At 35.6% G+C, this 25238-nt stretch overlaps 1 protein-coding gene across 3 annotated transcripts; it reads left to right on the top strand.

The window, feature by feature from the left end:
- The first annotated feature begins 7893 nt into the window (after positions 1-7893).
- LOC142628040 (uncharacterized) lies at positions 7894-22534 on the top strand. 3 transcript variants are annotated; one of them, XM_075801980.1, is made up of 19 exons: positions 7894-8069; positions 12281-12390; positions 13234-13392; positions 13971-14036; positions 14158-14247; positions 14423-14728; positions 14890-14987; positions 16200-16235; positions 16365-16485; positions 16611-16847; positions 17104-17199; positions 17287-17352; positions 17583-17621; positions 17708-17842; positions 18763-19124; positions 19785-19878; positions 20963-21154; positions 21632-21749; positions 22038-22534. In XM_075801980.1, exons 2-18 carry the CDS (start codon positions 12292-12294, stop codon positions 21728-21730), a joined length of 2295 nt encoding a protein of 764 aa, XP_075658095.1. In that variant the 5' UTR covers positions 7894-8069; positions 12281-12291; the 3' UTR covers positions 21731-21749; positions 22038-22534. The 3 variants fall into 3 exon arrangements, with proteins under 3 accessions (XP_075658095.1, XP_075658097.1, XP_075658096.1); XM_075801982.1 differs by having other exon boundaries at positions 7941-8069; positions 11967-12390; XM_075801981.1 differs by having other exon boundaries at positions 7959-8074.
- The last annotated feature ends 2704 nt before the right edge of the window (positions 22535-25238 follow it).

Raw genomic sequence — 25238 nt, 5'->3', positions numbered from 1 at the left:
ACCCTGGTGGGAGCTGTCGGCCCCCAGTGCGGCAAAAATAACATTAATTGTTCCTAACACCGGCCGAGATGAATTATTCCTCCGATTGTTCGAACCAGATTGCCCTCGCCCGCTAGGTTGGCACGGTCCGTGCTTCGCTTTTCCTTCATCGACAAGCCGCTCCAAGTGGTTCCAAAGGGTCCGATAGTTCTCGCAGTGTGTGGTCCACATCCCGTGGTACCGGCAAAAGAGGTTCTCGATTCCTCTTCGCAGGTCTCCGCCATCTTATCGTGCCATCTAAAGAAGGGCTCCTTACGAACTTTCTCCAAGAATCGATGTCATCGGTTCTCGGAACACAAGGTTCACCGCTCGAGGTGCCGCCGAGCCTGACCGCCCAACGTAATCTCGCCTCGGCTTGTTATCGTGGTACCTCGTCCGACCCGAAATCCCTTCTCTCCCGCGGATAACCTTCTCCTTACCCTTTCCTTGCCGTTGGTCTTCCTCCACTCTCTTGTACTCGTCAATTCGGTCCATGAGGCGACGTACGCCGGGGACGGGCTTTTTAGTCAAAGACTTTCTCGGTCGTGATCGCAGGAAGACCTACCTTAAAGGTATTTCGAGCGCCACCTCATCAAAGTCGCCATCTATTTCATTAAACATCTCCCGCAACGGTCTAGAGTATGCTTTCAACGTCTCTCCATCCCTCATAGTCATGGATAACGGCGAGTCCAATGGGCCGAGGTACTCTGCTACATGTGATGAACCGCGAAGCGAATGCTCTAGCCGAGCTCTCCAAATGAACCTATAGACCCCGATTTAAGGCCGTTGAACCACCTCATAGCAACAGTCCCAAGCTAGAGGGAAAACTTTACACATCGAGCCTCATTATGAGAGTGCACCGCCATCCTCTCGGTTAAAGTGACTCACGTGCTCCGGATCAGTCCGGCCATTGTAGATGGTAAAGGTGGGTTGAGTAAACCTCTTGGGAAGCCTCCCCTTCTCTATCCTCCGTGAAAACGGAGATTTAGAGAGTTGATGCAACGCCCGACTCATAGCATCGTTCCCTAAGCCCCTAGAAGGAAACTTCTTGCGTCTGCGAGCTGGTTGGTTATCCTCCTCGCCAGAGGACATTGCACTAGGGGGTGAGCATGACCTTGAGCTGTAGCTACCTCCTCGTACCTCCTCCGAGGAAGGATTAGATGAGGACGGTGAAGACCTACGTCTAGCGCGGCGTAACTTTCTTTTCAGACGACCAATCTCCCTCTGCATGGCCCTAGCACCATCCTCGTGGGTGGTGCTACCCCCGCCCTGAGTATGGCTAGCCCTGGGGTATTCTGTATGGACACTTCCCTCACGATCCCTTTGACGCTCAAGGCGCTCGAAATGATCATTCGGTTGTGATCCCTGTGACTCTGCATGGTGAGAACCTAGGCCTGCCATGATATCCCAACCTTTTCTAGACTAGATTTCCCACAGACGGCGCCAATTGTAAGTGCACAATTGCACTTGGACCCAAAGAAGATTATGGGCTCAGGCCCAATGAGCCTTAAACAATAAAATTTGTAGAGTGTGGGCTTGAAATCTAGGTTAAAGGTACTGAGAACTTGACAACAGCCTGAGTGTTACAAACACTTGTGAATAACAATTGTTAATTGCAAATAGGCCTCCTCGGATGTAAGCCGAGGACCAATTCTGTATTATTTCTCTTTCTTTCTTACAGGTTACAATCCTTAATTTCTTTTCTTTTTCTTTAGAGAGAGAGAGTAAGCCAGAGAGAGAAAAAGAGAGAGAGACCTCCCTTCTTTTGCATTCCTCTCCCTTAAATACCCCTTTTTTAGATGCCTTTTGGGACCCTGACTAGAAGTTTACGCCTCTCATCGTTCGTGGGTCACTTCCCACACGCGGCTGTGGAGGTAGGTGCAGAGTTTTTAATGCGGAGGTGGCAGCCTTTGCTCTAGATATTTTCTTTAACACTGGTGTATCGAGAAGGTTCAGGATTTCCCCCTTTAACCATTAGTCTTTCTAGAGTTGTGCTTTGACCTTCATAATGAAGTTTTGAATTCTCTTGGGCTTGTCCGAGGAGAAGCTCGTCCTCGGCTGCACCCTTGGACCCTCGGCGTATTGGCCAATTCGTAGAGTTCAATTCTGGGGCAGGTCGGCCCTCCATGCTACAGTCCAAAGGCCCATATGCCCATTTGGGTCCTTTTACTCCCCACAATATATATATTACATTAACTAATCTACTTAAAAAAAATGTATTCCTAATTGATTACATTGTTATACTACTAATTTAGTATTTTAAATATGAAGTTTTAATTGAATAATTCTTTAGCTTTCTGAATAATTGTCAAATTATAAAAAACAATCAACAATGATCTGAACTTATGAATTTATAAAGTACGAAGTATGAACAGAGTATTGTAAACATTTTTCATTTAAAGTTCCAAATTTCAAAATTTCCTTGTTAGGCATTAGATAAGACAAAAAAATATTGGTTAAAAAGATTTTATAGTTTTAAAGGCTTTCTGAGGTTTTACTTACGACAAAGCCAAACAAAGCCTTATCTAGCTACCTAGGCCATGGCAGCCCAACATGGGTACGCAACCAAAGCATGACATGCCAGCATGCACTCTCCTAAAGCCATGGCAGCTCCCGTGGACATGATGCCAAGGCCATGGCATACCTGCGTACATTCTCCCAAAACCATGTTAGCCTTCGTGGGCATGCAGCCTATTTCATAACTTTTCGTTAAAAGAATTTTTTATAAGTCAATCGTTTGATTACATAATCTCTTTATGTACTCCATGCTTGTAAAATAGCAAGATAATAAAAGATTAATAACTATCTTATTATAAAATATTTAAAATTAAAATTGTATGTAAAATAAAAGTTTGTGGATCACATAGTAAATAACACTCAATTAATATTAAATTTGGTATGCATAATAAGTATGACGAAAATATACTCTTTCTGTGTATTTTCTTATCTCATCACTCTTCCCCTATGTGTGTGTGTGTTTCTCAAAAAAAAAAAAAAAAAAAAACAAAGAAGAGAAAACAAATGAGGCCAAAAGTGTTAAAAGAATACTGTCCGTGTAATGATAAGTTTATGATTTCAAGTTAACATTGTGATTTCAAAGATATGTTAAGACCTTTTTTGATTAAATTCAAACATATGGTTGCATTAACGAATAATAAAATATAAAGTGTGATATTTTTCAACAATAATTGAACTCATGTAACTTTGTATACGAATTTAATTATAGAACCTAATACTTTGTATAATAATAAATAAAAAAAAACTATTATTAGTAATGGTTTTTTTTTTTTTACACAAGATAGGATTCTACTCTAACCTAATGTAAGTGTATATGTGTGTGAAGCTCCCTCCTGAAGACTTGAACCCGGCCCTTGCCTCCCATACTCTACAAGCACATGACCATCGCACCAAGGATATGCGGTAATGTTAGGATCACAATTTTTATCATAACTTACTCACATAGTAAATTATGAATAATAAAATTGTGGACCCATCACTTTTACTCCACTATTTCGTTACTTACAATTTGCCATATAAGCAAATGGTAGCAAAAATTGAGGCCGACATAGCGGTGTGGAAGGCTTCAAAGCATTATAAAAAGACATTGTCCACTGTAACATCTGATTCTGGCCTTTACTCATAGCTTCCTTTGACCACCAAAGAATATTTCACCCACAGTACATGTGCATCTGCAAGCACACCAGTACTATGTGGCCCCTGTTTTAAGAAACAACAGGCAACAGCTCTTTGCTCACTGTAATTCCAACTCAAAAGGGGGAGATCGGATCAGTTAAGACTTAAGAATGAAGTCATCTAGAGATTGCCAATGCAACGTGCCCTTTTGCCTGTAAATTACCAATGCACAAATTTTAATTACAAACTTAACTATTGGGAGACCTCGTTATTTGGTCCTTAATTAATTTCTTTGTTGTCTCAAATCTTGGTTGTCCATTTGTTGCAAGATAATAAGATCACTCCCAAGTGGTGGTGGAAAAATTTATGTATATTTTAGTATAAGAATTTTTTTTTTCTATATTTGTGCGTATTCAAAAGAAGTTGTTGGGTCCAACTTCTATCTGGGCTCACAATTTATTTATTTTGTGGGCTTTTGGATTTATTACAATGGGTGATCTTATGCCCGGCAACGCAAATACTCTTGTTTCTAGTACCCTCAAAATTGTTCTCTCTATCTTTTCCAGAATGATCACCCTCTTTTCTCAGTGTTTACTCTCAAATTGCCAATCTCTTCTCTCAAATTCTCATCCCTTATTTATAGCCCAAGACTAGTGGAAGGGTTATGATTGTTTTCGTGATGAGTGGGAGGAGAGGTCCAATGCTATTACCCTTGAGTGGGTGTTTAGTTGGGAGTGGGAGGTTGTGAGAGTAGCATTAGAATTGGTTCCACCGCTGGATGGACTGCTCGGCAGCGATACTCTTTAGACTTCATTGAGCTCACTAGGACTCATATCCTCGAGAAATTGCATTCCCTGACCAAATAGGACTTCTCCTTCACGGTTCATGTTGTAATTGGCTTCGTAATGCTTCCCGACTTTTTGGTGAGGTGATGAGGATCACCCGAACCATGTTCGTGGCCTAATAGAGTATGTATTCGCGCTCGATACTTTAGGATTTGAGGTCCAACTAGTTTTGGGCCCTGAACTCGTGGCATTATTGTGATGGGCTTCATGGGTATAAGGCTTACAGAGAAGTAACGTTCTGTATAATATTATATACTCACTTTTCAAAACATTTCACATAATTATTTACTTTATACTACATTTTATTAAAATATCAAATTTTCTTAATTTTTTAAATTGTTTATCTTTTTTCACACACAATAACCACCACCTACTCTCCTCATTTATCCTCTGGATATGTAAAGAAAAGATTAAAAAAAAAAAATGAATAATGCTAGTATAAAATTTACACGATTATTGTGGCAACTTTGCAAGTTTACACATCTTAATTTGATTGATGTGGATGATTTTGAGGTTTGAATGTATAAAATTGAGCCATTTTTTCTATTTTGCATTATTTGATTCAAATGCTCTAAAAATAGAAATAAATGAAACACAACTCATTTCTCTTTTTCAATTACTATATTATAAAATTTGAGCTATTTCTCGTTTTGCTTTTTTCAGAAAATTGGTAAGGGAAGTGAACACGGAATTCAATTTGGAAAAGAAAATTTAGACAATACCATACATATCATCTTCAAAATTCTTTGTTTGTTAGTTATTACTATTTTTAAAAAGTGATTAGTCCCTTTTGGCTAATCAATTAGTTAGAATAATTAGTAGAAGATAAACTTTATAAAGTGTAAGGCTTAAATTCACCTCAAATGTTGTATAGTTCCATAATAAACTCGGTGACACAATTTTGGCCACAACATGATGGAGTGATTAAAAAATAAGCGGCGAATTCATGTAAAAGTAAATTACACCACTCACAATTGATTACTTTATCAAATTCCAATAAAAGTTGTGTCTTTAAACTTATTGATAGTTCCTTGATTAGTATTATATATTTAATCCTCCATTAGCATCTTTAGATATGTAGAATAATACATTTTAATAATGACATGGAGCTTTCAAAAAAAAAAAAAAAAGACTAGGAAGAAATCATATAAAAATGAAAAGAGAGAGAGAGAGTCATAAATTAACATTTTTCTTACGTCATTTTTAAAATACTATTCCAAATTTGTTTTTTGAACCAAACGTGCCTTCAAGTCGTTTTCATTCTAACAACAAAAAGGAGTCATCTTCTCTACCATGTGAGCCTTAAAGAAATAAATGTCAATAATATATTATTAGTGATTAGTCCCTAAGTATTAAGTTTCTCTTGGTGGGTTTCTAACTATTGGCTAATAAAGTTAAAGACAAAAGTTAAAGGCCAAAAAAAAAATCACTTTTACTCTTCTCCTTTTAGAGAAATTACTTATCTATAGTCCCGAAAAATACAATATTTTATTAAGTTCAAAGGCAGAACAAATGAAATATTTATTTTTTATTTTTGGAGAACAAATGAAATCAAAACTTAAGTATACCCAAACCATATAGCAGAGCATATATGCATGTGAGCTTTATACAAAGAGATGTAAATTACAATAAAGGATTTTAAGTTTCAACTAATGGTCCAAGTCTTCCATCCCCTCATTCTCAATTTGTCTTTAAGAAAAAAAACAAAAAGCTTCTAGGATCTCGTGGTTGTGGGTGAGAATTCAACATTGTTAAAGAAGGATAGATGGTGATCTATGAATACTTAAATTATCTTAGGAGGCATACCATAGTATTTTTAATTGAGTTTGGGGTTTATACTTGTCAATTGTGATTCTTTCCTCTCATTGTCACATTTTTTTTCTTAGCCCAAAAAAGAAAAGAAAAGAAAAAGACCAATAATCAAAGTCTTTTTTTTGTTGTTGATGGAAACCAATAATCAAAGTCAAGTGGACAAATCAGCAACTTTTGAGTATTGGATTCGCAACCATCACATTTTGATGTTTATTTCTAGTGTCTGTTTGTATTATTCAATTTCATAAAAAACTGTGATACTTCTTTTTGTTTTGGGGTTTCACAATGAAACTATGATTGTCGCTTAATTATACATTTTTATACCAAACCTTAACTTTGAAAGAATCTCGCACTAGTTAGTGAAAAGAGGATCAATCCAAACTTCCAAAGCTGTAAATTCCGCCCACAGAAACAATATTTGGTGGAGGATACATTCTTGAGTTTCATTTCAAATATGTGGGCATCTCTTCACTACATTATGTGGGTTTTTTAGTTTCACACTTTAAACATTTAAGGTCTAGAAGTTGACCTTTTCATGGGTGTGTCTAAATTTTTTGGAGGCTAATTTTTTTCTTTTTTGGTTATGAAATTTCCTTCCAATTCTATTTGCTAATAAATTAATGTTTAGGGGATTCAAATAAGAGAACTGAATGTACTTCATTAGGTAGATTTAGCCAAAACCAGGAATCGATCTTATCAAGATTATAGTAGTGGTAGGCATCTTGACTAAATCACATCGTGGTCCTTAAAAATTAGAACTAAGCTCCACCAAATCATAGAGGTTGACCCTTTATAAAACTCTTAATGGTTTTGATAATATCTAATATTAATCAAACTTGTGATAGATAATAGATGGTCATATTAGGGTAGCCATGTACTAGTTGGTTTGGATTAGATAAGCTTGAGCACCATCAATATCATAACCTATTTTGTACCTTTCTAATCTTTCTCTATCTTTCTTTGGTAAAATATTGAAACCAAATCTCTTCCATAATTCATAGAGCTAAGACCCAAAAGGTGAATCATACCATACATATTTTAACAACAATTTTACAATAAAAATTTTAAAATGTTAGATAGCAGGTTATTACTGATTTTAATTTGAGTATGCTATTTTATCACTTTTTTAATTACTAATAATAGTTTATCAGCCTTTTATTTTATTTTTTGGACTATTAAAAAAAAGCAAAAACAAAAAAACAGATAAACCATAGATTCTAAAGAATATACACAAATAGCTAAAAATTGATTGCCACCACAATTACGAAACTAACCTTCATTCACCCCTCAAAAACCCAATTCACACAACCCCATTCATCCAAGGTCAATACCGTAATTCGACATCCACTTCATTGAATGCACGCCCTCTCTTCCCCGACCCCACCTACCAAACAGACGGCCAGAGAGGCGAGTACCTCAACATCTCCAGACGCAAGCGCGTACAGCTACGTCTCCCCTTCATATAACTCTATCTGTTACAGACTGAAATGACCATTATACCCTCTGATCAAAACCCCTAAAAACCGAGTCAAAGGACCTTTTTGCCATTCAATAAAATATATCGAAACCCCCACACTCACACACACTCTCTCTCTCTCTCCATTTTTATTATTTTTTCCACTTTGTCTCTCTAAAAATCACTTTCTCTCTCTAGAAATTGGAACTTCGGCCACTGATAGAAGAAGAAGAAGAAGAAGAAGAACACAAGCTTGAGAGATATATAGAAAAAACAAGCTTCAATTGTGTCGCACTGATTCGAGGGTTAGGTTTTTTTCTATAATCTTTTTCACTCTATCTCTCTTGTATGTAATTCAAATTCGTTCTTTAGTTTTTATTGATTGATTTATATATTTAATTTTTGATTATGTGAATTTTTTTTAATTTTTTAATTTCGGGTTGATTTTGGAATTAGCTAGTTACAGTTCAATACGTGTTGAAACCCTAAATTTTGTGATCCGATTGTGTAAAATAGGTGACGATGATCAATTGGTTTTTGGAGGGTGTGGCTTGAAATCTTTGTTATTGGGTTTAGTTGTTTTTTTGATGGTGGGATTTTGTGATTGTTGGGGTTTTAGGTTGGAGTATTTGGAAGGGTTTTGTGAATAGGTAGCTTTGGGCTTTGTTTGGTAGCTGAGAGAAAATGTGTGGAGAAGATTGGGGTTGAGATTTTTTGGGTGTTGAGAAATGTAGGGGTGTGGGGGAGGGGTGTAGATAGGCTAGGTAGAGGAGAGTGTTAAGCTGAAATGGGTCTAATTGAGCTAAAAATTTGGAAGATTATGGTTCTATTTGGACAATGGAACATTGACTTTTGGTTTATTAGGCTGTTGGTATTATATGCTTGTGGTAATTAATAGGCTTCTTTCACTTGAAGGTCTCCAGCATGAGTTATGCACATGAAGGTTTGCTCCCCCCCGCCCCACACACACACACACACACACCAAAAAAAAAACCCACAAACTAGACTTAAGCTCATTGATAGATCTTTCCAGACCCTTGAATGTTCAATTTTTCTGCTCCCCCAAAATTGCCCTCATAAAAAACAGTGAGGAGTTACATTCCACATGGTGCTATTGCTGTATCTTTATTGGCTTATGAGTTTTTGAAAATTGAAGGGTCGATGAGTTAAGTAGTAGATTACATCTAGGAACTGTCACTCACACGAGGAATTGGTAAGATAGGTTATGTTCTATCTCATATGGTATATGTATTATGTAAACTCTCCATATGGTTGTTTTTCCCATACTAATGCAATAAAACTCATAACTAACAATCAAGCCAACTACAAGCGCTTAAACATGTAAGATTTTACAACACATTTTTTAATAAGCAATGAGATTTTATAAGTAGAGAAGCTACCTCATGTACAATGTGAAAGTAAGATGGCCTAACAAATGCCAAGATAATGAAATTACTAACTGGAGCAAAGGGGAATCAATGAAATCTACTAGAGAATGAATATCACGAAGTCCAAAACATGAGACCATTCAAACAATGATCAACTTCAATTGAACAACCAAATCCTTCAAATCATCAAAAGTATGGTGATTTCTCTCGATCTCCATATTGTGTCCACAGCAGGCTCAGGGGACCTAGATTTCAAACAAAAGAGGATTGTTGGCCACATTTATTCCTCCTGCCAGATAAGAGAATAATAAACCTCCTTGGCATCAACAAGCTCATATGTACAAATATCCTATAATACCTGCTATTCTACCACTTCCCCTCTTCTCTTCATTTCCCTCCTCATACAAAAATACTTATATTAGAATTTTTTATTTATAGAAGTTTTAACTAATCTGGTTAGTAGGTCTGAGATTGTAACTTCTTGTAACACTTTTTTATAATTAGTTTTGTCAGAAAAATGAAGTTATGCAGTGAGAGTTTGAGCATCATTTTCATTTTAAGGCAACATTTTTTAAATGAAAGAAAAAAATATTACAAAGCATGATCAGAGATAGCCTCCTTCTCAACTACACTATACAACATTAGGAGGGCAGAGGCCCACACCAAAACTGCCAAAATACCGATGGCTTTCAGACCATTTAGCTAGTTCAAGAGCTGCCTTGTTAGCCTCAAGGTAAACCCATTTAAAAGACACTGAACCAAAATCTACACATATAACTTGAGCATTCTCAATGAAATTACTTAACCTCCATGGAACATGATCCCCACCAGTTGAGATGGCATCTATACAGATTTTGGAATCACTTTCAATCACAAAATGAGATGCATCTACTTTCTTAGCAAGATGAAGAGCCCGGAAAATTGCCTCCGCTTCAGCTTGGACAGAAATGTTGGTATCCACCCTCTTCGAATAGGCAAAAACCAATTTCCCTCTCCAATCCCTAGCAACCACAGCAATACTTGAAGCTCTAGTTCCTAATATAGCATAAAAACCACTTTTGTATAATATAAATAAAAGTATTTACTGTGCACATATTTGTCATTTTTGACTAGTAAGAGTTCAAGCAGGGCCATGCTAGGCTTGGTGTTGCTGATCTCTCTCCTCTTGAATTTCACCTATTCTTATAAGGTCCTCAAAAAATTGTCTTCATATAATGATGTGGATGAGATAATGTTCATAAATTCATAATGCCAAACTTGAATGTATTTATAAGAAAATGTCAATTTTTGATTTGTTGGAGGGGTGCAGAAGATTAGATTTGTTGGAGGCCTAGGTGAAATCCTTTTATAAGGAACTACATACTGGTCCTGGCTCCCTGTTTCCCTGGAAGAGTATGTGGAAGGTCAATGTGCTGCCAAAGGTAGTGTTTTTTACTTGGATACTGGCTTTGGGACAGATTCTTACTTTGGATAATCTTTGAAGGCGCAGAATGGTAGTTATAGATTTGTGTTATATGTTTTATCAAAAAAAAGATTTGTGTTATATGTGTAAGAAAGCCAAGGAGTTGTTGTGACCATGCGGGAGTTGTGGTCTCTGGTCTTTTGTCAATTTGAGGTTCAATGGGTAATGCTTAATAGAGTTTTTTAGCTGTTGGAATGGGAGATTCTCTAGACATGGTCCTGGTGCACACTGAACATTGTTTGATGGAGCTAAAGTTGATTATGCAATTTTTTTGATTGGATGACAGTGTTACCAGCTCATCACTCTTCTGCTTTTTTTGGCTTTCTAGATTGCTGTCATAATAGTTATTAAATCTGTACCAACTACCAAACCACTAGTTAAACTGTGAAACTTGTGAACCAAAGCATTATTCAGAATGATTTGGCGTAAAATACCTTATATGCAATGACCCATTATCAAACTGTGTAAACTGACGGATTGCACGGGTTAATCTTTTTAACTCGCGGATAAAAGGAAAAAAAAATAACTTGTGTATCTGTGGAAAAAAGATTGAACTAGACTACTGAAGTCACTGAGCAGTCTGAATTTTCAAGTCTGGAGGCTCTAAACTGAATTACCAAACTACTGAAGATTGAAAAGATAAATTGATAAAGACATAAAGTGATAAAGATTAAAGACCAAAGAGATAAAGTAAGAGTTGTACCATGAGATGAGAGTTGAGATTAAAGAGATAAAGAGATAGTGATGAGACTGAAAGGGATAAAGAGATAGTGATCTGCATGGAACACAGGCGACTAATGTCACAACGATAACACCTGATTGATTTTAATCATCAGCTGTATTTGGAGATCTAAATAATTTTGTTATCCTCTAGGATTTAATGATTAAGCTAAAAATTTATCTTGAATTCATTGAGATATGTTGTTTCAAGACTTTTGGACTATATATCTTGGTTATTGGATGATTTACATGAATATTGTGTTTATTTTTTTTATATTCTTTAATTTTATGTCATTTGATGTAAGTTATATATTAATTTACCTAAATGGAGTATTTTTATTTTATTTTAGTTGCTTTTTATAATTATAAAATATATTATTTAATTAATTAATAAACCTACGATTCAACCAATGAACCACTAGTTGAGCCAATGAATCAATTTATCAACTGGATCAACCTCCGGTATGGGTTTGATAACTATGACTAATTTGGCATTCATGGTATGCTTCTTGGATACTGCAGTTTCTTTGATTTTCTATAATAAAACCCTTATTACTAATAAAAAAAAAATGTAATTTTTTAACTGCTGATCTTAGTATTTTATTCTTATGATCAACCTTTTAAAATGCCAGTTTGAGCTGTTCAGCATAATAACCTGGGACAGTGGAAATTGCTGCTCTTGGGCCTGTATTCTTTTAACCAGTCTTCTAAACAGCTACTTTTTATCTACATGGTACATTGGATAAGTATTAAATCATTGAATCCCAAATGAAAAACCAAAAAAAAATGGTAAGCTTATGGTCATTGTTTGTTAAAAGACTAGAATACCAATTGTGCGACGTATTTGTAAGAACAGTGACTGTATCAATTCTAAATAAAATTAGTTGATTAACTTTAAGTTTTTGTGGTTTCATTATTTTGATTTATTTGTTTATATATGTTCCAGTGGTTTCTGCAATGCACCGTGTAGGTAGTGCAGGGAACACAAACAATTCTTCTCGCCCTCGTAAGGAGAAGAGGTTAACATATGTATTGAATGATGCTGATGACAAAAAGGTATATTAGTTTTAAAATAAACTCCCACTTAAGGTTTTGTTTTTGGGGTCAAAGAGTCGCCTTCACTTGTCTCCGGTCATAGAAAATAAGCTTAATTGTTCTTATACCTAAAAAAAAAAAACAAAAAACTTAATTGTTCTTATAAAATTGCTTTTTTTTTTGAGTAATCTGTCACTAACATGTCCTGGTGTGCCTTTCTTTTCTATAAATCCCTGGCTTCTCCTGATTTTATTTGAGTTCCTTATACTTTAAATAATAAAGAAGGACCCTTCTTGTATCACCTCTAAATATGTTGAAGATCCTTTCTGCTGGAGATTGCTTTAGACCCTGTATTTGGATGGCATAGCTGTCATAGTGATGCCTTTTGTGCTTTATAAATAAAATTTGTCTGTGTAGCTCTTGCTTAGACATCAATGATCATATTCTATTATTAGGGTACCGGCGTTGACCTTTTCAATATTTTCAAAATTTCCTGCTGTGATAAAGATAGTAAGAAATTAACTTACTATCATCATAAAAAGTTATGGGACAGCAGTTTTTTTTTTCCCTGCTCTATTTTTTAGGGGAAAAAAAGGCTTAAAAGAACCTTGCTACTTCTATCTCGTGTTGGAAGGCCATTTGAAATTTAGAGGTCTTCTTCAACAGTTTAGCTATGAATGTGTGGGCCCATTAAAATGCAGCCCCCAATAAATTAGGAGTTAATCCCAGTTGTCTGGGGATTTAGAAGGGAGAAGATATTCTTTTCTGAATTTTTAGAGGAACTGTAGGGTGATTACTTTGCTACCCTTAGTTGTCTTATAAATTCTCATATTACTATGTTTTGCAATGTTTCTCTATCTGCAGCATTGCGCAGGTGTAAATTGTTTGGCTCTATTGAAGTCATCAGGAACTGATGGCAGTGATTACCTCTTCACTGGGAGCCGTGATGGCACACTTAAAAGATGGGCTTTAACGGATGATGCAGCTACCTGTTCTACTACTTTTGAGTCTCATGTGGATTGGGTACTGTTTATTTTTTTCTTGCCTTTTCCCCTTGTTATATTCATTTGTCATTAGTTGCTAGAGGAGACTATTGCAACTTTACTATTTTTTTTAGCAATTGGCTAGGAAGCACAGGTATGGCACCCAAAATGAAGTGTCTGTGCTTCCTAGCTATTGGATGAAGGAGCCAATATAAGTTGTTTTTTCTCCAGGTGAAATCCAGTTCTATAACTGGCTGTTAGACCTGATGAACAGCCTTGCCAAAATAAAGTAAGGGAAAAAGAATAAAAAAGTATTAGACATGTGAAGGCAGACTTTTTTGTTTTGAAAATTTTCACCCCTTATATTCTTAGATTAATATATTCAGCCAAGCCCATGTGGGAAGGAGAAGGAAAAGATAGGGTATTGCATATCAAACGTTAATATCTATTTTCATAGTGCATATCAAACATTAATATCTATTTTCATAAGGTTCTTTTACTTTGATATATGGAGTCTTCTTCTTCGATCTTTATAATACAATTGCTCATGCTTTTACTGTATTCTGCATGTATAATTCACAACAATTGAACATGTGCTGAATGTCTATGGTTGTACAGGTTAATGATGCTGTCCTTGTTGGTGATAATACTCTTGTTTCCTGTTCTTCAGATACAACCCTTAAGGTTTTTTAATCATTCTCTTTTTTTTTCTTTTTTTTTTGGGGGGGGGGGGTCTGTTTGTTATCTTTGGCTGTTATATTTTTTACTGATATGGTTATTTTTCATAATATTCATGATACGCCAGACATGGAACAGTTTGTCTGATGGAACATGTACAAGGACTCTCCGTCAACACTCCGACTATGTTACTTGCCTTGCTGCAGCAGAAAAAAATGTAATTTCTTTTTCAATTTTTTCTTGGATATTAAATGCATGAATGAAACGTTCCTGTCAGTTTGTCCTACTAAACAACTTTTGTATTCAATATGACAACACATATTGTCTTGCGGTATAGTATCATATCACATCAAAATCATCTTCTGATCCTTTTATAGTGTCATGCATTTTAGAGCAATATTGTTGCCTCTGGTGGCCTTGGGGGGGAGGTTTTCATATGGGATCTTGAAGCCGCACTTGCTCCGATATCAAAGTCAGGTGATGCAATGGAAGATGATTGTTCAAATGGTATCAATGGCTCAGGAAATTCACTACCAATTTCAAGTTTACGTACCATAAGCTCAAGCAACAGTATTTCTGCGCACACCAATCAGTCCCATGGATATGTTCCAATTGCTGCCAAAGGCCATAAGGAGTCAGTTTATGCATTGGCAATGAATGATAGTGGAACTCTTCTTGTCTCTGGTGGAACTGAAAAGGTATGCTCTTATATATGGTTACTGTTATATTTTGATTTCTGACTTGATTACATTTCTGCATTACCTATGAAATTATTGGAGGTATTTGCACTTGGTTGAATTGAATATCTTGATTTTTATCATTGAATGTGTCATTCATCTCTTTTTTTCATTTTCTCTAGGTTGTTCGAGTTTGGGACCCAAGATCTGGTTCAAAGACTATGAAACTACGAGGGCATACAGATAATATTAGGGCTTTGATTCTGGATTCTACTGGCAGGTATGTCTGATGGGTCTGCAGTTCTTTCTTCAATTATATACTAAAGTTGCATTGGTTAAATCTTAAAGAATTGGTTTTTAGTTCTATCTTTAATGTAAATAGAAGCTTTACAACTCAATATCTGTAAAACGTAATAGGAATCATATCTGAATAAGACTGAAAAGAATTTAACTGAATTTCTCTGATTGGATTCAATTTACTGGAATATAATTTTATCTTAAATTTATTTTAATATTATGAACCAGAAACTGCATTAATTGGATTGTGTGTGATTCTGAAGTTGCTTTGAGAGGTTGTGTTGTAGGTATTTGTGTCTACTAGTAGGGGTTTAGATGTGAGCAAGAGAGAGAGAGCTTTAACATGTTTCTTTTTTCTATAGAAAAGATGTGGTTAAGTCAGACCAATTTAAGATAATAGTATCCCACAGTTATTGTTATGGATACAACTTAGTAGATCTCCACCAAAAAGTTTGAAAACTTTTCTTAGTAATTTAAAAAGAAAGGCATAAGAGGGTGCTTATTTTGATAAAGTGGTTAGTGGAATTTAAGTTAGGCTTTATATCTACTTAATTGTCCTTGTATATGCTGCTTTAATATTCTTTTTGTGGATCTGCTCTAGTGTGATGTGTTTCTGAAGTAAGTTGCCTTTTGGATGGTTGTATGCGCCTTATGGGTTGAAGGCTTTACTCTCTCTCACAATTCCATTCTTGAAAAGTGTTTGCTTAATTATGCAACGTCCGACCATTATCTTCATCATACAATATGCAAAGGACTAAAATATTTCAGTTGGGGCTCATGCTTTTCTTGAAACCTGGTTTAGTTGGTCGTTCGAATTTGGGCTATTAGTTGGCTAGTTTTCAGTGGATATATAGGTTGCCAATTTTTCACTTGTCAAATTGCAACTATCCTAACATAGAATTTTTTTTTTCTAAAATTTTATCCTATGAGATTTAGCTGAAACAGTACCTCCTTTAGAGTAGAAGGCTAGGTTGTAGGTTCAAATCCCAATGGGTGTTAACATATTTTCCTGATAAACAAAAAAAAGGTTCCTCCATACAAACTCACACACTCTTACATCCATATTGAATGGATCTTTCTTAGATCAACTATTTCAACCATCCTGGTTGGATGTCTCTTCTCTACAGCATGCATATACGCTATTTCATAATATTTTTATTTCTTGCATATTGATGATGCTTTTGTATTCTTGCAGACTATGCTTATCTGGATCTTCTGACTCTATGATCAGGTTAATATCTCTCACCTATCTTCTTACTGTAAAACAATGACACAGCATGTGCAAGCGTACAAATGTGTCAACAATATAAGCACTCATCTTTTCATTTTGGTTAACTAATTATTCCAACCATCTTCATAGACTCTGGGATCTTGGTCAGCAACGATGTGTGCATTCCTACGCTGTGCATACAGATTCTGTTTGGGCACTTGCTAGCACTCCGGCATTTAGTCATGTTTATAGTGGTGGGAGAGACCTTTCTGTGAGTATTGTTTTCTTTTATAAGCTAACTAATTCAAGTACTTCTGTCTTGTGTAGGTTTTAATGTCTTTTGCTTTATAGCTTCAAGCTCATCTTTTTGATGCCCAATTCTGTTTATACCCTCAGTTATACTTGACAGACTTGGCGACAAGGGAGAGTTTCTTGCTTTGCACAGGAGAACACCCTATTTTGCAAATGGCTTTGCATGATGATAGTATATGGGCTGCTACCAGTGATTCTTCTGTTCATAGATGGCCTGCTGAAGGACGTAACCCTCAGAAGGTCTTCCAAAGAGGCGGTTCATTCTTAGCTGGAAACTTGTCATTTTCGAGGGCAAGGGTCTCCTTAGAAGGATCTGCCCTTGTGAGTAATGCTTCTTTCTGTTTTTTCATAATTTGTATTTTGATCTATTAATGTTATTGCAGTTCTTAGGTGGTTATGTGTCCCTGTTGGACACTGGTATGTTAGTGTTTTGGAGTATACTCCTTTTATTTGTGTTTTTTTTTTTTTTGGGGATTTTTAATTCTTGGATTTGCTAATTTTTTATGTTTGCATTTTGGGGATTAATATTAGTGTTCTTGGCTCATTGAGGTACTGGTTTTTCAACAATGTTGTGTAGGTTCCTGTTTACAAAGAGCCAACACTAACCATTCCTGGAACTCCTGGAATAGTGCAGCATGAAATTTTGAATAATAGAAGGCATGTGTTGACTAAGGTAATTGTGACTTCCCTCATACTTTACAATGAAAATGTGTTACTCTAACTAAACAAGACCTTTAAAATCAACATCTTTCATTGACAGGATACTGCTGGTTCTGTGAAGCTGTGGGAGATCACCAAGGGCATTGTAGTTGCAGATTATGGAAAGGTCACACTGGTTCTTTTTCTAGTTGTGTTTGACAATAATATATTTGTTGACATGGTAGGAGTGCCTGATTGGCATAAGGGCCGGGGTAGTTCTTCTGATTAATACTGGCAATATTTGTTTATATATTAAATTTTTATAAATTTCATTTTCGGAGAGGATACCTTTGGTTATCATCCATGCTTTTGAGTTTTGATGTAAAAGAATTCATGCTTTTGATTTCAATATTCCAGGCATCATTTGAGGAGAAAAAGGAAGAACTATTTGAAATGGTACGATGCTTAGTCTATATTAGAGATTAGTAGTTTCATTTTGACAGTATTGATTGATTTTAATTTTAATTTTTGAACTACTTCAGGTAAGCATTCCTGCATGGTTCACTGTGGATACCAGGCTTGGAAGTTTATCTATCCATTTGGACACCCCACAATGCTTTTCTGCTGAGATGTATTCAGCAGACCTGAACATTGCAGGGAAACCTGAGGATGATAAGGTATATTCTTTTAAATTCACAGGACCTTCTTGTTGCTCTTTTTATCTTTTTGGGGGAGTGGGGAGGGGGATATGTTGTATGCTCTAGCATTCTATATTGAGGTACCTCATGTAGTATGTTATTTGTTCTTTGTGGATATATCAACTTGCATGAAAAGAAGATAAATTACTGGTTGAAATATTTGGTTAATTTCTTTTTAACACTATATTTTGAATGACTTGCTTATATGCCTGCTATTAGCATGAGCTGATGAATGTATTGTTTTTTCAACTCAACAAACAAAATATTTGTGTACTTAATTCTTTTCAAGTTTTATCCTTACTGGTTGAAATATATGGTTGATTTCTCTTTACCTGTCTCTACTGTGAATGGCTTGCTCATTTGCTTGCTATTAGTGTGAACTGATGAATGCAGTGTTTTTTCAACTCAACTAACAAAATATTTGTGTATTTAATTCTTTTCAAGTTTTAAGAATTTTAACCTTAGTTTAATTTGTTTTTCTGTCTTGCTTCTTTTGAATATCAAATTAGTTTAATTTCTTTTGAAAGAACGAATGTCTTTTTGAATTTATTGCTTCTCTTGGAAGAACTCTGTATACCTGGAAGATCAGAGCATAGTCTCAAATTCTACAGGTCTTCTGTTAGGCCATAATATTGTGATATGCTGTGTATAAGTTTCTGAGTGTTATGATCCTCTGGTTTCCAAAGTTATTTTAGTTTCTAAAATGTGATGGTCCTTTGAAAATTTACCAATCACATTTTGTTGGTATTGTAGCAGAATATTTTTAATGAACACCACTACTAGAATTTTAGAATGCAGATTCACAATCTACCTTTTTCTTTCTGGGTCTGAGTATAATTATCTATTGATACCATGAAAGCTTCTCTAGAAGATTATGTTGCATTCTTGTATTTTTGCAGGTTAATCTAGCTCGAGAAACCCTTAAAGGACTCTTGGCTCATTGGTTGGCTAAAAGAAAGCAAAGATTTGGATCCCAGGCTTCAGCAAATGGGGATTTGTTATCTGGGAAGGATGTTAGCCATAGAAGTCTTACCCATTCAAGAATTGAGGCTGATATTATTGCTGAGAACGACTCAATGGTGTATCCTCCATTTGAATTTTCAACTGTTTACCCGCCATCCATTATTACTGAGGGCTCTCATGGAGGTCCATGGAGAAAGAAAATTACTGATTTAGAGGGAACTGAAGATGAGAAGGACTTTCCTTTCTGGTGTCTAGATTGTGTGTTGAATAATCGGCTGCCTCCCAGAGAAAATACCAAGTAAATTCTAACATCCAAAGATATTTTGCTTAATTTTGGAATGTTACTTGCCAGAAAAGCTGCATAATTGCACATACACCTTATAAAATAAATGAGAGAGAGAGAAGGGGGAGGAGGAGAGAGAGAGAGGGGTAAAGCTGCATATACACCTTTTATCATTGCTGTTGTGTTCTTTGGAAGATGCCTGCTGCTTTCTCTGCTTAGTACCCATTTGGTAGGGCAGTTTCAAACCAAATGTTTTCAAAATACAGTTATTTAAAACTTCTGTTTTTTCTAGGTACATCCTTTTCAAACAACCCTATTTTCAAAATGATGAAAATAAGCTGTACCAAACGGGCACTTGGTATTTTAAAAAATTCAATTAATTTTTGGGAGTCACTATTGGTTAAGGACAATGTTTCAATATATATCAAGTTAATTATATCCACGTGTTTTGCACAAAGCACTTGATGCTTGTGAAATTTTTTAAAGATTTTCTCCCTCACGTCCTAAGGACTTTGCTGCTTGGCTTTTTCTTGTGGCTGCAATTTCTTCATATTCTTTGCCCTTTTTATTTCCCTGAAGACACGTTTAAGTTCTCATTTACTAAGATATAAAAGAAAATAAATAAAAGGTGTCTGTGAATTCTTTTTCCCAACAAAAATTTTATGTATTTTGCAGGTGCAGCTTTTATTTACATCCATGTGAGGGTTCAACTGTCCAGATCCTCACACAAGGGAAACTAAGTGCACCCCGTATATTGAGGATTCATAAGGTAAGTCTGTTCCTTCTATTGGGTAGAATATGATGGATAAAAGTTTTCACAATATTTGTGTGTTTAAAGCACTCTCTATGAAGAGACTATTCTGTTTGGATTTTGCTGAATTATGGTTAATTGCGTACTGTATTTTGTTCTGTCGTTGAAAATCATACATCCTTCTATTTTAGTGAAACAAACCCATTTTGGTGGTTGACAGTGATCTGAGCTCTAATTTATTTATCAAATATCTATAAGATACTGATATGACCTTTGAATCAGTCATAATTTCTCTATTATGCATTATATTAATGCCAAGACAAGATGGAAGAAAGTGGAAATTGGCTAGCACGTTATTTTCTGCTAACCGTGATGGGTGCCTTGTTATCTTCACTATAGGAGTCAAAACATAGTAGCTCCTTTATCATTGGGCTTACATAAAATAATACTCTTATACAGTCATATTCTAAGGAACTTAGTACCAAATTTTAGTAAATATTTGTTCCAGCAGTCTGTTGGTTCATTTTACCTTCCATATCTCTGAGCAGCAGTAGCTTGGTAGTAGCATAGGGGACCCTGAAGTTCAAAAAAGAAAAAAAGTAAACTCGAATTAGAATTCACTGTGTTTGACATTTCAGTTGCAGAAACCAGTAAAAGAAGTGCATCAATGCCTGTTTAAAGTATTTTCTATATAAAATCTAAGTGTAACACTGAATTTTCAATTGTAAATGCTTCTTGTTTTGCTTTGGTCCATTGTATGTCGTTTATATGTGCGTGTAAAGAGAAAAAAAAAATGATAATAATTTTTAAGGTTTCACCACATTGTTAGTTGACATTAACTGTACATGAATATTTCTGTAATGGAATGTTAATATGAGAAGTCTTCTGTAGGATGGTAAAATATTATAGCTGTATTCTAATGGATATGGCATATGCACAGGCACATGACTCTGGTTGACATTTATTGTCAGAATGCAACTTTCATTGTTTGAAAAAAGTATTGGTTTTTTTGCTTCGCATAAATGTTGTGTTTCTTTATTGTGCATCTTCTGCATGGAAGAATACATTGTAAATAAATGGCTTTTTGTGCTTTGAAATGTAGGTCATTAATTATGTCTTAGAAAAGATGGTCCTTGACAAACCCTTGGATGGTGTAAATCCCGATGGAACGTTTGTTCCAGGACTGGCTGGAGGGCAGTTACAGCATTCAGTGATTGGAGATGGAACTTTTCGGTCTGGATTGAAGCCTTGGCAAAAGCTTAAACCCTCCATAGAGATATTGTGCAACAATCAGGCAAGTGGATTTAGACCTTGAATGTATAAGTTTAACAACAGATGAACTTTTGCTGAGAGTCTGGCATATATACCATAATTGTTTGCATTTCTTTGTTCTTAAATTTTGAATCTTATTTTTTTAAATGTTCTTTTATATTTTTGGATTATATACTTGATACTTTGTTTTTTGTTACAGATTTTGTGTTCGGTTTTATATATGTTGATTTAGTAAAGTATAGGAATTGAATCTGAATACTCAAAAATCACCATGAATCCAAACAAAATTGAGCTACCTTGTTTTAGAGTTAGATTCAGTTCCTTGGAATGCAAAAATATTGGAACCTTGGGGAGCTCATGTATGGGTTAAAGCAAGAGCTGAATGCATTCTGAAGACATTTGATTGATTCCAAGTTTTAACATTCTAGAAAGTTACTTTCAACGTTGTTTTCTGTCAGGCTTGGTGCATATCTTTGAAAACTGTCTTGCTTTTTTCCAGGTCTTGGCCCCAGACATGAGCTTAGCCACAGTGCGGGCTTATATATGGAAGAAGGCTGATGACCTTGTTCTCAATTATAGATTGGTTCAGGGCAGGTGATGTGTATGACATCCAGGAGGTGTGTACTGAATTTTACTATTGGTTGTTTCTCTCTCTCTTTCTCTCTCTCGCTCTCATAACCATCTTTACTGCAATATTGTTCTAGTGTTAGTGCATATTTGATTAGGAGAGGAGACACTGAGATTGTAGATTTTCAGAAGATAACTTTTTTCTAAGCACAAAGTAGAGAAAAAGGAATTTTAATTTGAGTGATTTGGAGATTTCCAATACTGACCTGATAAATTTGTGTGCTTAGTTTTGAAAAATAATTGGCCGTCCAATCTCAAGAGATTACTAATGTTTGTAGGTGATCTTCTGCTTGTGTAAAAATACTGGGGAATATGATTCTACATGGGGTGCTTATGGTGATCAAAAGTATTTATCAGATTTGTAAATTTGGAAAACAAATTGATTGCTGAATATAGCCGCATTCTCCAAATGTGCCAAGAAGTTTCCAGGTCACTGTTTCCTAGTTGAACAGATGGTGTTATAAATTTTGAACTTTCATTGCCAGCATGCCAGCTTTCGTTGGATGTTGCAAAGTTGTTATGGACCGAGTCTGCATGCAACAATAGAAGATTTTTCATTCTGGAGGAGGACAAAGGCAAGTTCCTGAGCTGCCAAATTAGGGAGATATTATGATGTCGAAAGATTTGTAGATTTGTATTGTGGTTACATACTAGTCATAGAAACTCTATTGTGAAGGTGATTTTTTAAAATTTTATTTAAAATTTGTTCTTTTGGAAATAAAACATTTCCCATTTGTCAAATTAGTTATTTGACTTTACTAGATATCTTTCTTCCTGCTCTTCTCTCTTATGTAATTTGTCGCTCAGAGGAATTACTAAATGCTATATCATAGCTGCCGAAATCTGGCATGAAAGTCGATACAGGCTACAAGGCTACATATTAGCTTAGTTACAGAGATGTATCGTGTTTAATGCTCTTAATTAGCAGTGTTTTTGTGTACGTTTACTGCACTTAGCATGGAACTACTTTCTTTCTGGCTAAGCCTGAAAACTAACTAATATTAAACTATAGGCAATGCATTCAGTGATGGATTCTACAAATACGGGAACATTTGGAAACCAAACTAATAAGAGAAAGTATAGAAATATAACTTTTGTCACAACTTGCTGAAGCTGTCAAATTGGGTTCATGTGAAAGTGATTGGCCAAAAAAATTAAATTAGTAATTATGCTATTTATAAATTCTTTTTAAACATTGGGTGACCTATCTTTCAATGTCTAATGTATGCCTTTTGGAAGGACCAGTTTTGATGCACGTGCAAAAATACTATCTAACTTCAAATAAATATTTTATGATATAATGCTGAAGTTTATGACTAAATCCTGAATGACTATAAACAACGATATCACGTACATTCACCAGTTTGGTCTTTCTCAAGCCATATCGCAGCTACTTGTGAAGATGGAGTAGAAGGAGCATTATATTATATATAAGTTGATCTAATCTAGAATCAGATCATATAACAACTTGATGATCTTTCACGTTAGATATATTCTTAAGACTACGGAAGAAGGAACATTATGGATTAATCTCTAATAGATCAATGAGCTGACTAAGTAGTTCTAAGTTTAACCTATCAAAAATATGGATTCTATTATCAATCTCATGATCAGCATTGTAGAAATATAGCTGCAAATAAGAAGGATGACCATCTGATGGTATCAAACTATCAATTCATTAATGTAATGATAAACCTGCCCTTGAACTCTAAATGTATATATTCCTGTCTCTTTTGCAAAGATCTTTATCATCTTTATCATACAATGAGTGACTAAGAGAGGTAGCCGAAATAGAGATTGGCTCTAGTAATTTTGTCTTTCTTTTTCTTATCTCTATCCCTCTCACCGTCTCTCGTGTTTGTGTTTATCAATAGAAAGAAGATAAAGTCAAAAGTAGCTGGGATTTTTCTGATAATAAAGGCAAGAAAACTCTAGAATTGAAGAGGAAAAGACCAAAAAGAGCTCTAATTTTTTTTAACTCAGACATACTTTAGGATCCACATTTCATCCTTTCCATTTCTTCTCCCGTAGCTTCCTAAGTTCATGAAATAACTTAGTTTTGTAGCTTTGTTGTTCTTTGTATTTTAGTCTCTTTCGTCTTTTAGTCTTTTACATTTGGTTTCGTCCTCTTTCACTTACTTCTTCGTCCACTTCTCCCTATATGTGGTATCAGAGCCTACCTTTCACTGTGAACTAACAGTTTTATGTTGCCTACCTTGTACTCAACATCCATATCCATGCAATATTTTCCAAAAACTGGTAAAGCCTCAGAATCAGTTTCTCTCTCCTTTGATTCGTACACTTGAATTATTGTCCTGATTAGTATGCTCTGTGATTAACAGTTGCCACTTATTGTGGATCCTCTGTGATAATCACATCAGAAAACGGGATTTGATAATCAAGTAGAAAACTAAGGAGTTGTACTAAAAGTGTCAAAGAATTATTTTTCCTCAGTAGTCTAGTGGACGTGAGCCTAGGAGTGGCGTTTTAGTCCTGTCAGATCTTAGGAAAATTGTTCTTCATTTTAGAAACAGTCATGGCCAGTTCCAGTTCATCATCCTCAGCAGTCACATCCTCAGCAGTCACTGATACCATTACCACTTCTTGTGATCTTTCCCTTAGAAAATCTACTGCAAATAGATTAGAGTATCTATATGAAATATCCCATATTCCTGAAGATAGTAAAATACCTATTACAGACTTTCCCATTGTAAATCCCTATACTGTGTTTGATAAACCCCAAAAAACTTTCAAAAAATCCATAAAAAAATTTCTAGGTCCTTCCCAACCCTCTAGTGCCAAAGAGTATGTCCAAGCTTCAAAATTTGACCAGTTTAATATTCCAGCCAGTGAGAAAGAAAACTTCATCACTCTTGCCCTTTCCAGAGAGTTTGTCATTCCATGGCAAAGACAAGGTTATACTCACCTCCATTTTGGTGCAGTAAGACTTGCACTCACCTTTCATGGCAGAAAAGGACTCCCTATAGCTTCTAGAATTGCTGTCCTTGATTCTAGATTTATGGAATATCACAATGCAGTCATAGGTACAGTCCAAACTACACTTAATGCAGGAACAGTCTTTGTCACCCTTTTTCCCAATTTCAACATGTCTCTTAGAGATCCTCACATATGTGATGCCCTCAAAGTCCAAGTTCAGATTACAGGAGCCTCTCAAGTACCAGATACTTTTGCTGCCACACTTCACTATCAACTTGCTTACAGACTCCAGAACCATGCTTTTGATGTAGCCATACCAGAGTTTGCCCAGTCCAATGATGCTCTTTTGATCCAAGTTGATCCAGGCATGACGCCTACGTGCACATTTGTTCCAAGACAATTGAACAAAGACCAGATGAAAAAGCTCTTTCCAGAGTCATGGATTACAAAGTATGAGATTCTCCATCAGGTATCTCAGCCAATCCAGTCCAACACTCCTTTTTTCATCAGAAACCAGAACGGTGAAGTTGAAGTCAGATTTA

This window comes from Castanea sativa, chromosome 3 (assembly GCF_040712315.1).
Source record: "Castanea sativa cultivar Marrone di Chiusa Pesio chromosome 3, ASM4071231v1".
Classification (NCBI taxonomy): Eukaryota; Viridiplantae; Streptophyta; class Magnoliopsida; order Fagales; family Fagaceae; genus Castanea; species Castanea sativa.
Note: the sequence above shows the minus strand (reverse complement) of the source record. Positions and strands in the feature narration are given on the sequence as shown.

Bases quoted from the DNA above. Each gene is read 5' to 3' on its own strand.
- LOC142628040 (XM_075801980.1), top strand. From the start codon at position 12,292: ATGCACCGTGTAGGTAGTGCAGGGAACACAAACAATTCTTCTCGCCCT. The intron at 14,248-14,422 runs GTAATTTCTTTT...CATGCATTTTAG, and splicing joins TTGCTGCAGCAGAAAAAAAT to AGCAATATTGTTGCCTCTGG. The intron at 17,843-18,762 runs GTATATTCTTTT...GTATTTTTGCAG, and splicing joins GGAAACCTGAGGATGATAAG to GTTAATCTAGCTCGAGAAAC.